General features: G+C 49.1%; 1 protein-coding gene across 1 annotated transcript in view; it reads left to right on the top strand.

Moving 5' to 3' along the window:
- LOC136364588 (cadherin-23-like) overlaps nucleotides 1-14,895 on the top strand; it is a 142,706-nt gene that overhangs the window by 25,209 nt on the left and 102,602 nt on the right. Inside the window, exons 3-5 of the mRNA XM_066324542.1 lie at nucleotides 4,279-4,421; nucleotides 7,297-7,344; nucleotides 7,545-7,635. Coding sequence (XP_066180639.1) covers nucleotides 4,279-4,421; nucleotides 7,297-7,344; nucleotides 7,545-7,635 — 282 coding nt within the window. The remainder of the gene's footprint in view (nucleotides 1-4,278; nucleotides 4,422-7,296; nucleotides 7,345-7,544; nucleotides 7,636-14,895) is intronic.

Raw genomic sequence — 14,895 nt, 5'->3', positions numbered from 1 at the left:
GTATGTTAAACAAATTTCCTGCTGGTCTAAGGAGTTGAAGAATAGTTGAGGGGTTGGTTCCCTGTGCTAGCCTCTGACGTTGGTGGAGAAGCCAAAAAGTGGTGACTGTGCCCACACACATGACCGAGAGCTCAGGAGGGGTGAGGATGGCAAGTCGAGGAGAAACTGCCAATGGCTGTTAAAATCAGGATTAAAACGCTTTTTATATTAAAGCCTAGCTGATGCCTCAAGTCTTGAGCCCAAAAGCTATTGCAGAAATTCCTATTAACCCCACATGGGTATGAATCAGGTCTCTTAAAAGGGAAGCTTATTAGGCAATTAATTAGAAGCCTGCCCTTTCTGTGCCCTCCGTCCCACCCCAGCCCATTCCTGCTGGTCTGGCTCTTTCCCTGGCCCTGGGGCTCTGCACTTTCCAAAACCTTCCAGGAGCTCTAGGATCCTTCCAGAGACTGAGTTTGTTTTTTGTCTCTTTTTATCCTCCTCTTGCAAGCAAAACCAGTGGAGATGAATCGGTGGGGCGCAACCCCTTTTCCCACTTTCCTCCTTGGCAAAGTGGAAGGGCAAGAAAAATGCAGAGGTTTGTGCGAGTGAGGTGCTGAGACAAGGGTTCCTCAATGGGATGCAAAAGTACCCCCCTAAAACAGCCCAACCGAAAAAAAGAATATAATACAATCCGGTCAGGGAGAGAAAAACAGCGAAAAAAAAAAATCTCCTGAGGTCAATCAAAGTTCAGTGCTTGGAGAAAGAAGAAAATCTGTGTATGTGTGAGAAAGAGGGAGAAGTAGCTGTGATTGAGAGAAAGGAGGCAAAGGGAGACAAGATAAATTTTGATTATCTGGTGGAATCAAGACACTTAACTGCCCTGTCTGATTCCTGAGAGGAAACAAATGGAGCCTATAACTTTGTACTGCAGAAAGATAATTTGTCCCTGTTTCCTCAGCCCTTGCTGGAGCCAGGTCGGTGCTTGGGCTCGAGGAGGCTCGAGCAGCATCTCCAGCACGACCCTGGGGAGAGATAGAAGGTGTTTTTCTTCGTGAGAGCCCTGAGAGGGGCTTCTGAGAGATGTGCTGCAGCTCTGGCTCTGCGTGCCCTGTCCAGGCAGGACCCTCTGCTTCCTGAGGATGGGGGAAAAGTAGGATAAAATCAATAAATGCAATAAATCAGTGCCAAAGAAATCAGTGGAAGGTAACTTGAACAGACTTTTGTTGTGGTGGTGGTGGTGGTGAAAGTGGTGAAGCTTTAATACCACTTTATTCCAAAACTTAGTGTTCCCTTAGGGTAAAGCTTGGGAAAAACTTGGAGCAAAGCAATTGTGAAGTCTCATTTCAGGCCTGTGTTTCTAATTATCTTCTATTTAATTTGTTGAATTTGTTAATAATATTATTTTTGATCTTTGTTTTGTTCATTTGTAATACTCTTCTTTTTTCTGAACACGGTGCTCTGAAAGTAGGACAGTGATTACTGCCTGATTGGGAGATAAAGGAAAGGGTGAAAGAGCTCTTAGGGTTTGATGCCTCATTTGGGAGGGTTTATTGGAGGTGGGGCTTTTCTGTGCATGCACTGCTTCTGAGCTGTCCCTGTCTAAGCTCTAATGAAGCTTCTTGTTTCTAACAAATCAAAGCCCAGAGAAGTTGAGGAATCTGTCCTTGGTTTTGCTCCTTTCGGAGCAGAGGATGCTCGAGCTCAGAGTGCTGTTTTCCACAGATCCTACTCCAAACACTGACAGGAGCAAGGCATGGAGGTGTAATGATGTGCTCTGCCCAGAAGTGCCTTGCCTCCTTCTCCAGGTTGTCCTGAATTTAGGGACTCAGTTCCCTGACAGTTGGAGGTAGTTGCAGTGCAAAGAGAGAAGAGTTAAATGCTTGTTGATTTAGTTATTTATTTATTGGTACAACTGGGTTTGCAACACACAAACCACAAATATGTTTAAAACTGGGTGGCACATGGTTTTCTTATTCAGCAGGAATTTTAAGATCCTTTCCCTTCCAAAGATGCAACCAAGACCTTTTGGAGTTTGAAGCATTTGCTGTTCTGGAGGGAAATGATGACCTGTTGATTTGTGTTTTTTGAACGGGAGGTAGAGGGTGGAAGCCTGTTCTCCTATTAACCAGGGCAGAATAAAGAGCCATGATCCTGGATTTATTTTGTCCTACTTACTGGCTTTCCCTGCCATGGAGACTGAGTGTCTTCTTTTGTCCTTGGAGAAAAGAAACCTTTGCTAAGGATGGCTTTGAACATCCTCCAGCATAAAATCAAACTGCTGCCTTGCTTTGTATCAGGGCTACAAGGTTTGAGAAAGTGTGGGGTCTTTGTGTCCATGGCATTGGCTGCACTGAAGAGGTGAGAACATTGCAGGTGAACACTCTGATCACAGGCTGGCACAAAGCCACTTGTTTTCATCTTTGTCCAAAATGCCTTTGGTTGTGACCCATCAGTCACTTGCACCTGTTGGTGGAAGGAATGTTTTATTTCCACAGTGGTTAATTCTAGCTGCTCCTTTTAAAACAAGTGCTATTCCTCCTCCAAACAGGAATTTGTCCGGGTTTGGGCACTGAGTTTTGCTGTGCTTTCGTGCTCATTGCTCAGTATCACATTTTGTCCTCTCTGTGGATGTGCTCAAGATCGCCCGAGTCATCTCACTCTTCTTAATCACAGATGAGGCAATTCAAGCTTTTAAAGCCTTTTTTTTTTTTTTTTTTTTAAAGGAAAAGCATTTTTGCCATCTCTTGAAATTTTGTGGCTTCCTCTTGTGTCCAGTCCTGAAGATGATGCAGCCAGTCAAGCAGTTTGGAGATTTGCAGCCTCAAAGCAGAAGCAGCTTTTTAGCCTCAAAGCCAGTCCTGACTTCCCCAAGAGCACCGTGGCTCTCCAGGCAGGGTGTGGAATGGCTCCTTGCATGTTTGGACCCCTGTTCCTACCAGCAGGCATGGCTTTGGGATGTTCTCTTCTGCAGCTGTGGCCCTCCAGCCTTTTGAGGGTGTTTGGAGCAGGGTCAAAAAAAAGTTTTTTTCCCAAAAGAGCCCAAGTAACCAAAGGTCTTCCCTGTTATGTGCCATGCTGTCACCTGAGCTTGTACTAACAGCAATTTTACATGGCACTTTTTTGTCCCCAGTGAGGCTGGTGGCTTTGGGACCTCCCAGGCCAGCTGGGTCCTCACTCAAAATGTGCTTAACTGATGTCCTAGGGCACTAAATTTTTAATCACAAAGTCACGAAGGGCAAAAGCAAATGCCTTACAGAAGTCTATTATTTCTTCTTTATCTGCCAAAATTGTAATCTCATCAAAGAATAAAATCAGGTTTGTTTGACAAGCTCTATTTTCCATAAAATCGTGTTGACTGGCATTTATTATGTTCCTATCATTTAATTCTTTATTAATGGAATCTCATATCGGCTTTTTCCATTATTTCCACTGTGATTGATGTCTCACCAATCGATTGGGAATCGCCTGCCTCGCTCTGCTCTCCAAACTGTGCTGCTGCTTCTGTCCTCTGGTCAGCTGGAGCTTCCCTCGCCTTCCCAGAGGGATGAAATTTGGGCCTCTATTTCTCCTCAGCCAGGAGATCTGGGGGCATGGAGTGCTCTGGTGCTGCCCAAGGTGGCTCACACAGATTGTCCCCCCTCATCCTCAAATCCACATAGCCAAGGGGAAATCTCATCCTTATCTCCCCATCCTTGAGGCCAGGCAGCCTAGGGAATCTCCCATCCTTATCTCCATCCAGCAGCTTTTTTCCTCCTGTTTTCTCCCCCATCCTGCTGGGAGAGCAGCTCCAGCAGGAGAGCCGGAGAGCCAGCCAGCCGTGGCAGATTGTGCTCTCAACAGGGCTGTTGTGGAGGGGCCCAGAATGATCTGAGGAGGTTCTTGTGGGGCTGAAGGGAGGCTCCAGGGGTGGTGGCTGTCCCCTGCTTTTGTTGTTGCAGCTGCTGGTGGTGCCCCTTGGCAGGGAGGGTGTGGAGGAGGCTGGTAAGCGCTTACCCAGGGGAGGTGTGGGATCCTCCATCTCTGGTGCCAGGACTGAACCAGGCCGACTTTCTCTTTTAATAAAGGCAGAGAAGGAGAGGATCTGTGTGTGGTTCAGTCCATCTGTGCCAGACAGAACAGTCAGACCATGCATACATGCATGCACACATGTCTGACTCCCCTTGGGGCACCGGAGCACTGTGGGCATGGTTCCACGTCTTCCACAGACCTCTCTTCTGTGACAAGCAGGATGTTTTCAGCATTTCTTCTTCTCTGCCTCATTTTGCTCAGGATTTCTTTCCCCTCTGTGTCTCCCAGGTTCCTCGGTGACTCAGCTGCTGGCCCGGGACCTGGACAATGACCCTCTGGTCTTTGGGGTGGTCGGGGAGGAGGCCAGCCGGTTCTTTGCCGTGGAGAGTGTCACCGGCGTCGTGTGGCTCAGGCAGCCCCTGGACAGAGAGGTAAAGCTGGGGAAAAGCCACCTCTGCTCAGATAAATGGTGGCCCTCCATCTTCTGTGACAGCTGAGATGGGTGCTGCTCCCTGGTGGGGTTGGGAATCTGGGTGTGTCCACGTGTTCCCTGGACACCCTGTCACTGTCCCCAGTGCAGTGGGGACATGCACAATGAACAGCGGGCTCTGGTTTGGTCTGACTTGGTTTTCCTGGATGCTAGGAATAACATCTGTGGGTCTGGAAGTAAAGGAATTAGTAAGTGGGGATGATCTACCAAGGAGCCAGGCTGCTCACACAGTCAAGGAAATGTACAGGCTTCCTCTTTAAACCTCTATGCCAATTAAATCCTTACTATTTAGAACAGCGTGTCAAGAGATGTGAGGTATCCCTGCTTATTCAATCTCATCAAGACTTTTCATCCTCTTGTGGATTCAGGCTGCTGGATGCTAAATTTGGCAAAATTCTTGCCTCAAAGCTGTTTCACTGCTCCTGTTTTCAATGGCAGCTTTGGTGTGCAGAGCTGGAATCCCATCCAGGTACCTGCTTTGCTAAAAACCTTGGCCCTTGCTGCATTCCTGGAGCAAGGAGTAAGGGATAGCAGGAAGACTGGGAAAATGCCATGTAATTTGGGCAACGTGCTTAATTTCCCCTGTGCTTCTGCTGCCTGTATTTAGTGCTGCCTTGGCCAGCAGCAGCGTTGGGAAGATCAAACCCATTAACACACCTCCGGCGCTGATCTTCCCTGCCGGAGCCAGCCAGGCATCGGGACGCAGAGGAGCAGGGTGGTGGATGCTGCTCAGGATGGGGGGAAGGCCAAACCCAATTTCACAGTGTGAAGAGCGAGACTTTGGGAAAATAAAGTGCTTTTCTTCACCCCTCTCCCCTCCACCTCTCCGTGCCAACAGCTGCTGGTGTGAGTCATAAATCCTCCCTCATCCAAATGCCTCCTGCTTCCCGATACTTCCCGTGCCAGCCTTAAGCCCAGGAAGGTGATCAATAGATTTTAGGTGTCTTGTGGTGTGGAGGGTGAGAAGGGAAGGAGCTGGGCAGAGCTTGGATGTGTGGATGGGCTCAGCTGATCCCAGGGGCTCCGAGTCAGCTGTACACAGGAGACAGTGAAGGCAGACCAGTGCTGGGAATGGATATGGCGGGGAAAGGATGTGAAAGAGGCATAAATGACAATTTATGGTGGAGGAAGCAGTCAGAAGGAAGGGATGGAGACTGGCAGAAGGCTGGGAGCAGAGAACACTGGCCTGGATGCTCATGTTCAAAAGCTCAGGGGAGAGAAAGATGCACAGGAGAACTGGTGGGAAGGGAAGAGGTGAATCCTTGTACAATGGAGGAGAAAGAAGGGAGAAGGAGTCATAGTAAGGTAAATGATGCAGGAAAAGATGAAATGGAGAAAAAAAGGAAGGAGCAAATGTACAGAGGCAAAATAAATTTTAAAAGATTTTTTTTTTTTTTTACTCCTATGAAGATTAGAAGGAAAACGGATTTTTAAAAAAAATAGCAGACCCTGAGGCTAAAGAATTGTGTTAAAATCATTTTAGAGACAGCAGTCGGTATGTGGAAGTTTTCTCTGATTATTTTATTGAGTTTTTAAAATTTAAATGCTCAACAGGTTGCTTCTTATCGCCTGTTTTTCCTTTCTTCCCTATTGCGTTTTCCCTCGTGGACGAGTAGGGGGAAAAGAGGGCTGAAAGGCACTGATGCAGCAGGGTGGGATGGCACAGGGAGCAGAGTATCTCCCCTCCGTCGGGATTTCAGCTCTTCCTTCTGCCTACCAGCATTGCCCCGAGGCAGGAGTTAGAGAGGGCGTTGCCTGGTTGTACTTCCCTGCTGTTTGGATGGAAATGTGGGAGCAGGAGTGGGTACACCCAGTGGAAAGCTGTTTCCCAAACCTTTCTCCAAGATGAACTTTGGTGCAAGCAGAGCTCCTGCTCCGGGCGCTGCTGGCTGCTGCCTGTCCCTGAGTCCATCTCCTTAGGAATAAATCAACCAGAGCTGCAGCATGGGGAGCCATTTCAGGCTGGCTTTTCCAGCCTTTCCTATGTGATGCTTTGGAAACATCGAGTTGCTGTGCTCCAGCAGCTCAGGCAGGGCAAGGACACCAGAGGTGGGAAGGGATTGCCAGGACTGGAGGGGAACAAAAAGCACCAGCTGGTGGGCAGGTACCAGATAGATGTGGTGGCCCAAGTCCTGCTGTACATGTTTACACAATTCTTGGGTAAAAAAAGGAGTAAAACGATTGCTGGTGGGAAGAAAAGGGTCAGGAAGAGAAGGTCTGCCTCCACTAGCAATATCCCCCTGCCCTGATCCCAAAAAAATTCTCTCTTTCCCACTTGTTGCTCACCCCAGCATCAGTGACTTGAATAGATCCCTATTGCAAGCTGTTAATTTAGTTAATGCGATAAGGAGCAGAGAGAACTGTGTGAGCATTTTCATGGAATTTCAGCCAGTTCTCACTACATAGGCTTGTCCCGGGATTCCCAGCTGTGTGATAGGGAAGTTGGGAAAGCAGCAGCAGGATTTAGAGGTCCTCACTGAGACTGTGTTGCATTCTCGCAAGTCATAAACCTTCCAGTGTTTTAAGTGCTCAGCTGCCAATCAAGGAGCTCCTTAGCCCTGCATCTTCCTGACCCAGGGCAGGGCATCTCCCGTGCCTGTGGAATACACAGGAGCCCCTCTGGCATTCACATTCCCCAGTGTTTTCTGCCCAGTGCAGGTGAATGGCACTCAAGCACCTCTCCTCTTCTGGAAGGTCCTGAAAACATTTCGCGTGTAATAACATTGGCTAAAAGTCCCCAGCCTGCCATCTGCAGATAAAAGCCACAGTATCTTTAATTACAGGAGGTTTTTTTTTTCCTTCTCTTTCCCTTTCAGACTAAGTCAGAATTCACGGTTGAATTTTCTGTCAGTGACAGCCAAGGGGTGAGTGTGACTTCTCATTTCATGCTCTGCAGCACGGGCGGAGGGGAGCAGGGGGTGTGGGTCACTGCAGGCCCTTCTGCACCAGGGGAGAGGGAGGGGTCATCCCTTGGCCCAAAGCCCAAAAACACAGCCTCAAGCTGGGTTTAGGCTCTAAATCCACACCTAAAGCTGACACCCTGCTGTTGTCCTTGGCTCCACAGGTGATCAAAGGGACAGTCAACATCCAGGTTGGAGACGTGAACGACAACGCCCCACAGTTCCACAACCAGCCCTACAGCGTCCGCATCCCAGGGTAGGATCAGCTCTGCCTGGCTTCTGGCTCTTCCCTCAGTGGCCACTCATGCTCTCTGGTTGCCACCACGGAGCTGGCCACCAGTGTGCAGGGCTGTCCTCTTGCCCTGGACACTCACGAAGCTGCGAGAGGATGGAGCCTCTGGAAGTTACTGCCTAAAAATGGACAGAAGCAAAGTGTTTCGGGTGTCGGGGGAAGGAGGTGGAAGAGGAGATGTGGCGCTTTGGTGCCATCTTTTCCATGACGAATGGGAAGTTTGCAAATGAGTGTAAATGAGGATCTGTGTCTTGTTCTCTTGCTTGGTGCTGGGGGGATGCACAGCTCTTGTGGCAGAGGTGACCTGAGGCAGGGCTAAATATTTCTCCAAATGCCTGAATTCTGGCGGAGTACTGCCCAAAGGCTTCTGCCCTGGCTGGGGATTTCCTTTACTGCTCCATAGCAGGACTGGTCCCATTATGTCCCTGGAATAAAATTGGTGAGAAGGGGCCACAGGAGATCATCGGGCTCAAGCTCCCACTAATCCAGTGAGACTTTCCATGTCAGGTCAGCTTGCCCAGGGCTTTATCCAGCCAAGTGTTGAATATTCCCAAGGACAGAGTTTCCACAACCTTCTGCTGCTCTCTGTTCTGGCCACTGCAAGGAAGGTGACATCTGTTCATCCATCAGGGACAGCTTCTGCACCTGCAGCCTGACTTGGTCAGGAATTTACAGGTCTGATGTGAATTTAGGCTTTGAAGCTGTGGCTTCTGGTGCCAGGCGGAGAAGGTGAGGACATTCCATTGCAGCAGGGGGTTAATAGAGCATTTGACATCCTCCAGTGGAGGAACCTCTTTTTGCACGCAGTGCCAGGGCAGTTTTCCTCAGGCTTTTCTTCAGGGTGTGGGTGAGGTCCCGTGTGCCTTGGGTGTGTGTGAAATGAAGCAGCTTTTGTAACTGAGAGGTGCAAACGATAGTGTTACCAGGGTGTATTTAATATTCCTGTTGCTGCCCTGCCAAGCTGGGCTTTGATTCCTCCCCATCCCTCTGCTGGAGGATGAGGTTTCTTCATTAGAACTGCTTGTGATGTAATGAGCCAGGAGCTGGAGTCTCATCTTTGTACCTAGTTATCTGAAACCTCCCCGTGAGAGTGGCGCTGGGTCAGAGGCATTTCTGCTGCTCTTTAGAGCACGAAGGGTGGAGAAATGACTTGGCAAAACCCCACATCCAGGTGCGCCCTAGCTCCCGCTTTGCCTCAGGTCTCAGGAGCTTGGCGGTGGCTGCGGTGCCTTGCTGCTGCTCCTCCCAGCCCTGCTCTGCCTGCAGAGGTCTGCAAAGCAAAAGGAATGGCAGTAGGATGGGAGGAGAACAGGCTCCTCTCCCCTGCCCTCAGATTTCCCTCTGGTTTTGCGTTGGAATTGTGGAAACTGAGAATTGGGGGTTCGGCGTATAGTAATGTTTGTGGGACAAGATGAAGGCTTTAAGGCGTTGTCTAAGTCCTTTTTCTTCACCTTCTTCCTTCTTCTTCATGGGTTTGGGTGGTTTTGGGGTGGTTTTCTGTAACTGGGTGAAAAAGGTCCTTATTGCGGGCCTTGAGTGGTCATTATTGGGTCAAAAGTATAAATAATATAGGTGGTCACCTTGTTATTGGGAGATTATCACTTAAATAACCTTGGAAAGAGTTAGAGGTGCTCCATTTTACCTCGTTTCTCTAACTTGCTAGTTAGTGCTCAAGGCTCATGAGTCTGTAAATAGATAAGAAAAAATAAACATCCAAGTCCAAATTCAAACCCTACGTTTCCCATGTATTAATCCTGACCTCGGCAAGGAAAAAAAGAAGCCAGAACTGTCACAGCTTGCTGTTACCTGTCCTTCCTGTGAAGAGATGGAAATGGGTGTCTGTGACTCCCCTGGGAATCAGGGCTTGTGTCAAGCACCAGTTTTTTATACACTTGGAGTATCTGTGCCACATCTCTTCTTCCTGATGGCTTCTGTCCTGAGAGCCAGTATTGCAAAGCTTGGGTTTTCCCCATTTCCAGTATTAACCTGTGCCCAGCCTCGGAGCAGGGAGGGCAAAGGTCCTGGTTTGGAATCGTGGAACCTTAGAGTCCAGAATGGTCTGGATTGTAAGGGACCTTAAAGCTCCTCTAGTTCAGCTCCTGCCATGGGCAGGGACACCTTCCACTTGTTGCTCCAATCTGGCCTTGGACACTTCCAGGGATGGTGCAGCCACAGCTTCTCCGACGAACCCTGTGCCAGGGCCTCCCCAGCCTCACAGGGAAGAATTTCTTCCCAACATCTAATTTAAAACTCCTCTCTTGCAGTTGAAGGCCGTTCCCCTGTGTCCTATCACTTCATGCCCTCACATGTAGAAAATTAGGGCTGGCTGAGGGAAGGGAGCTGCAGGCAGGCGATCTGGACAAAAAAAAAAAACAAAACTCACAAAAGACGGGGAGGCTGAACCTTAGAGCCCCTCTGTGCCGTATCACAGTGGCGGTGCACATGAGCCCGTGGTTCTGCTGTGAAGGATTCCCAGCACTGCCTGGCCGTTCAGCGTGCAGCTAGCCCGGTGTTCCGCCCATGCAGCCACCAAACACCTGGCCTTGGGGAGCTGTGCTCTTCTGGAGGTCGGCCTAATCTAATTACAAGGCAGAGCATGCCAACTTCTAGTTTCTCCCCGTGATCTTTAACCAAGGGCGCCGAGCAGAGGTAATGAGCCACAAATGCCTTGCTCCGCCAGCATCCTGGAGCACTCCTGTTCTTTTGCCAGGGGGAGAGGAGCCTTGCTTGCCAGGCACTGCAGGAGCAGGGGATGGGGGTTCCCACCACCTCAAGAGGTGGGACCACAGCTGCTCCAAGGGCTGCAGGCTGTGGGAGGCATCAGCAGTAACATTTTCTGTGTCTGGTGGTACGCTCTCAGGGAGGAGATGTGCACTTGGCATTGAGACCTGTGCTGAGGCCATGAGTTTTCCATGTTGCTTGTCGATGACTACTATGAAGCTGGAGGTGATGTGGCATGGAAGAGTGTCAGGGGACATGTGGGGAGCAGCTGAGACTGGAGAGCCATCCACGGTGAGGGATGACAGGTCACCCCATGCTCCAGACAACCTGAAGGTGAGCAGAGAGGGCACACGTACCAAAATCCACCTCAGAGAGCACACAGCCCAAATCAAAGTGCCTGTGGATACTGAATGAAGAGGGCTGGAGCTTGAAGAAAGAGAAGAGGCAGTGTGGTTTTCAATAGACTGGCTCTGTGCAGATTTGGCAGCTAATGAGGGTTTTTCTCTTTTTAATTTTGAGATAAATGGATGTATCGATTTGCAGTTGTCGTAGCTAATGGAGCAGCAACCGAAAGGCTATTTAAACCTCGCTGCTATTGTGTGGCACTCAGAAAGTCAAAAGAAGAGTGTGCATAAATAAATGGAACATGAAGTAAACTGACCTTTAAAATACAATAATGCCATCTAAATACCCATCCTAGTGTTTTACGTGGTCCGCTTGGTGTGAGAATGGGAATTTATTTGGGCACGGGCTGCAGATGGCGATCGCTCTGTGGCGTGGGGACGGATGGAGAGGATTCACCACAGCAGCTCCCAGGGGCCAGGCTGGGACGCTGGAGTGGCACCGATCCTCTGCGCTTTGCTGTGTGCTAATCTCACCCCTGCAGAGGGACATCGCTCCAGCGTAATCGTCCGTCCCGTCTGGGCAAGGGCGCCCTGCGCTCCGCTTGTCAAATGGCCGCGAGGTGGGGGAGGCGCTCTCAAGCTGCAAAGGAAGGGGAATCCTGCTAGAATTGCCGACTTAATTCACCAAGCTGGCCTCGACAGAGCTCATTAAGTTCCCGTGTATTCATTTCAGGCTAATGGCTGTCATGCTGGCTGCTGTTTGATTTGCTGTATAGACTTTTATGGCTTTCCAGTTTGGCGAGGACGTGTGTGCCCGTGGCCGTTGCCCCATGGTGCTGCTGTAGTACATTAGTTAGCTGCTCATGTGCTTGCTACTCTGACCTTCAGGGTTTGTTCTCTTGGATGCATCCCTTGCACTTCACCTCCTCCTCACAGCCTCTTTCTACCCTCCTCACCCAACCCCAAGGCACACGTTCTGAGAGTCTCAGGCTTTGGCTTTTATAAAAAGGCAAGATCTATTGCCGAGCCTGTGTGGCAGGCCGTGATGGCCATGCCTCAGTTTCTGGCAAGTCCAATCTGCTTTATCTAATATTTTTTCCATTTGGCTGGATCCGTAGGGAACTCAGAGTTCTTGGATTGTCACGGTTCAATGCTTTTAGGTGAAGCAAGCACGTGGAGAGGAGCCAAACCCCTGTTTGTGGTGCCCTGGTTGTGATGGGGACATCACAACCTGTTTCCCCCGGGTGCCTGCTGGGCTTTCTGTCCCAGTCCCAAGCAGGAAAACTCCTGGGGCTTCCACACAACTTTCCATTTGCTTAACTCCTGGGGCAGTGGTGGAGTCACCATCCCTTGGAGGGGATGTGGCACCTAGGGACAGAGGTTAGTGGTGGCCTTGGCAGTGCTGGGGGAATGGCTGGACTCGATCCTAGGGCTTTTCCAACCTAAATTGTACTATGAGGTAAACTAACTTCAAGTCTAGTACCTCCTTTGGAAAAGATGTTTTCTCCTACAAGCCCCCAACATCCTGAGCTTGCCGATCAAGTTCAAGCTATCTGTGGCCTTGGAGCATCAGCAGTTCTGACATGCTGGCAAAAAGGTGATTTAATTGTTGGTTTCTTTGCTGAATGTTCCCTCAGGAGGTTTCCATCAGAGTTTTCTCCCCTTTTGTGCTCTCCCCCACCTCATCCCTTCTGTTATTTATAACACACTGAGTGATTTATGAAGTGATGTGTGTTACATCTTGAGGTTATGGATGTATGGATGAGGCTCTGGGCAACCTGGTCTAGTGGAAGGGTGTCTGGTGGAAGGCAGAGAGTTTGAACTAGATGGTCATCCATGTACCTTCCAACCCAAACCGTTCCATGATCCTATGATCTTCCAGCAAAAAGCTCAGCAACTGGGACTGAGATGGCAGTTCAGCACCTCAGTTATTAATGAAGTCACAGTTGCACCATAAGGGAAGTACTGTAATTTCACAGGACACAGGAATTAGAGCTCTGCTTCCAAATTGTAACCACAGCCCTCTGCCTGGAATGTGCTCATCTCGTCCTGAATTCAAGCAAGCAGGACAGTGGGAAAGGAGTTCAAAAATGAAAAGGAAAGTTTCTGGTCTGCACGCAGAATGTTGAGGTGGCCACGGTCCAGCTCGCAGGTGTCTTATCTCCTGAGCTTAGCCCTGATTTGCCAATTTATTTTAATTGGGAGACAGGCAGGCACTCGCCATCAGCAGCAGTCCCTTCTGCTCGGGGAGCAGCCTTTGGGACTGAGCCTTCACAAGCTGCTGGGCACCATTTCCATCCTTAATGTGGGGTTGTAGCTGAAATCCTGGATTTTATTATGTCTTTTTCTTAATTGCAGAAAAGTATTTGGCGGGGAAGGAGGAGAGGAAGGAGGGGAGTCACAGCCCCGTCCCATCGCACAGCCTGGAACCAGACTGTGCTACGCAGTGAGCAGGACCAGAGAAAGGCCCAAAAGCCCTTGCTGTAATTAAAATTATTATTTTGCTTTAAGGGTAATAATGTCAGTAATTACATCAGTTTCCCTGCCATCCTGCCTGAGAGTCTTCAGGGGCTTGTATAATTCTATTGCCATGGCTCGAGGCCTGATGCTGCGCATACGAAGCAGCTGCCACGAGCTGAGCTCCCCCTCAGCTGAATTAGCCAGTCCCTTGCACTCTCCCAGACATCTTCTGGGGCTTTTTTCCTCCCCTCCTTCAAATAAAGAGCATTTACAGTGGAGATGATAACAGAGCTGATAAGGATGTTCCGACTATTGCAAAAATGTTCTATAATCATTGCTGGCTGTTTTCCTTCCTCGTTTCTTTTTTTTCCCCCATCACTCATTGTTTTCCTTCTCTCCTTATCCTTATCTTTCCATGTGGAGTTTAGAAATAATTTATAGAGAATAACTTATCCCCCAAATCCAGTTATCCCTTCCTTCCACTACCTTTGAGCGTGCAAAATTTGCAAGTGTCTTGAACTTCTTCTCAGCAAATCGGACGCAGTTTTTAAAATTTATCTATTTCCTTCATTGTGGGTGGGTTTTTTTGTTGTTTTTAAAACTTCCAGGAAAGGCAGCAAGCAATTTAGCAAGTTGTTGAAGCTGTGTTCATTAAGCACTGTTGGACAGAAAAGCTGGTTCTCCTTCATGGGTAGGTCAAGCACTTTGATCTCCCCTCCATCCTGGCATCCCACTGGCATGCCCAGCGCTGCTGATCTCTCACCTCCAGTGCCTGCGGAACAAATAGGAAGTGGGGATTTGATTGGTGTTTGCTGTAGCAAGAGGGTCTCTGTTCCCCCAGGTGATAATCTGCAGCAGGTGAAACACTTTCCAGACTTCTTGGACATCCTCAGGTTTAATCATCCTTCTTGTTGCTTTCCACGTGCAAGCAAAACATGAATGGGCTGGGAAGTGCAGGCCTTGTCCTGGGCTTTCCTTCTGGCTTTGAGATGCTGGCGGTGTCTTCAGGCAAGAGCTTGGAAGCACAGCAGGCACCAGCTGTCATCTTCTCGCTGCTTTTTTTCCACCAGGACTGGAGAAAAGAATTCAAATGAGACAGACTGCAGTGCACGGAGTAAAACCTGGGGTTTGAAGGGGTCTGCACAGCTGACATTGTAAATGTCAGAATTCTAGAATGGTTTGGGTTGGAAGGGATATTTAAGTCATTTTTGTCCATCCCTCTCATGGGCAAGGACAATTTCCACTATCCCAGGTTGCTCCAAGCTTTGTCCAGCCTGACCTTGAACACTTCCAGGGATGGGTCAGCCACAGCTTTCCTGGGCAGCCTGTGCCAGGGCCTCCCCACCCTCATTTTAAATAGCTTTTTCCTTTGAAGGTATCACCAAGTAGGTACTCAGACATGGGACATCCTTCACTCTGAAGGTCATCTGCATGCAAGTCTTTGTTGTTACTGCTGGCGTGTTTGCTGTGATGCCAGAGGGTCTTGAGTGATGTCCTAGGGAGACAGAAAGTGTCCCCTGTCCCTTGTCTGGATTCACCAGCAAACAGGAGACCTTGGTCCTTTAATACACGTGACCGAGGAGGGAAATCAGAGATGCAACAGAAACTACTGGAGCGGAAAACTCCAAATGGCGTGGAAGTAATGTGTAAAGTGTCCTGGAGATAACAGTCATTTCCACCAGGCAAAACTTGGGCTCT

Source organism: Sylvia atricapilla, chromosome 8 (genome assembly GCF_009819655.1).
Source record: "Sylvia atricapilla isolate bSylAtr1 chromosome 8, bSylAtr1.pri, whole genome shotgun sequence".
Taxonomy (NCBI): domain Eukaryota; kingdom Metazoa; phylum Chordata; class Aves; order Passeriformes; family Sylviidae; genus Sylvia; species Sylvia atricapilla.
The sequence above is the reverse complement of the archived record's forward strand: the minus strand, read 5'-3'. Positions and strand labels throughout refer to the sequence as shown.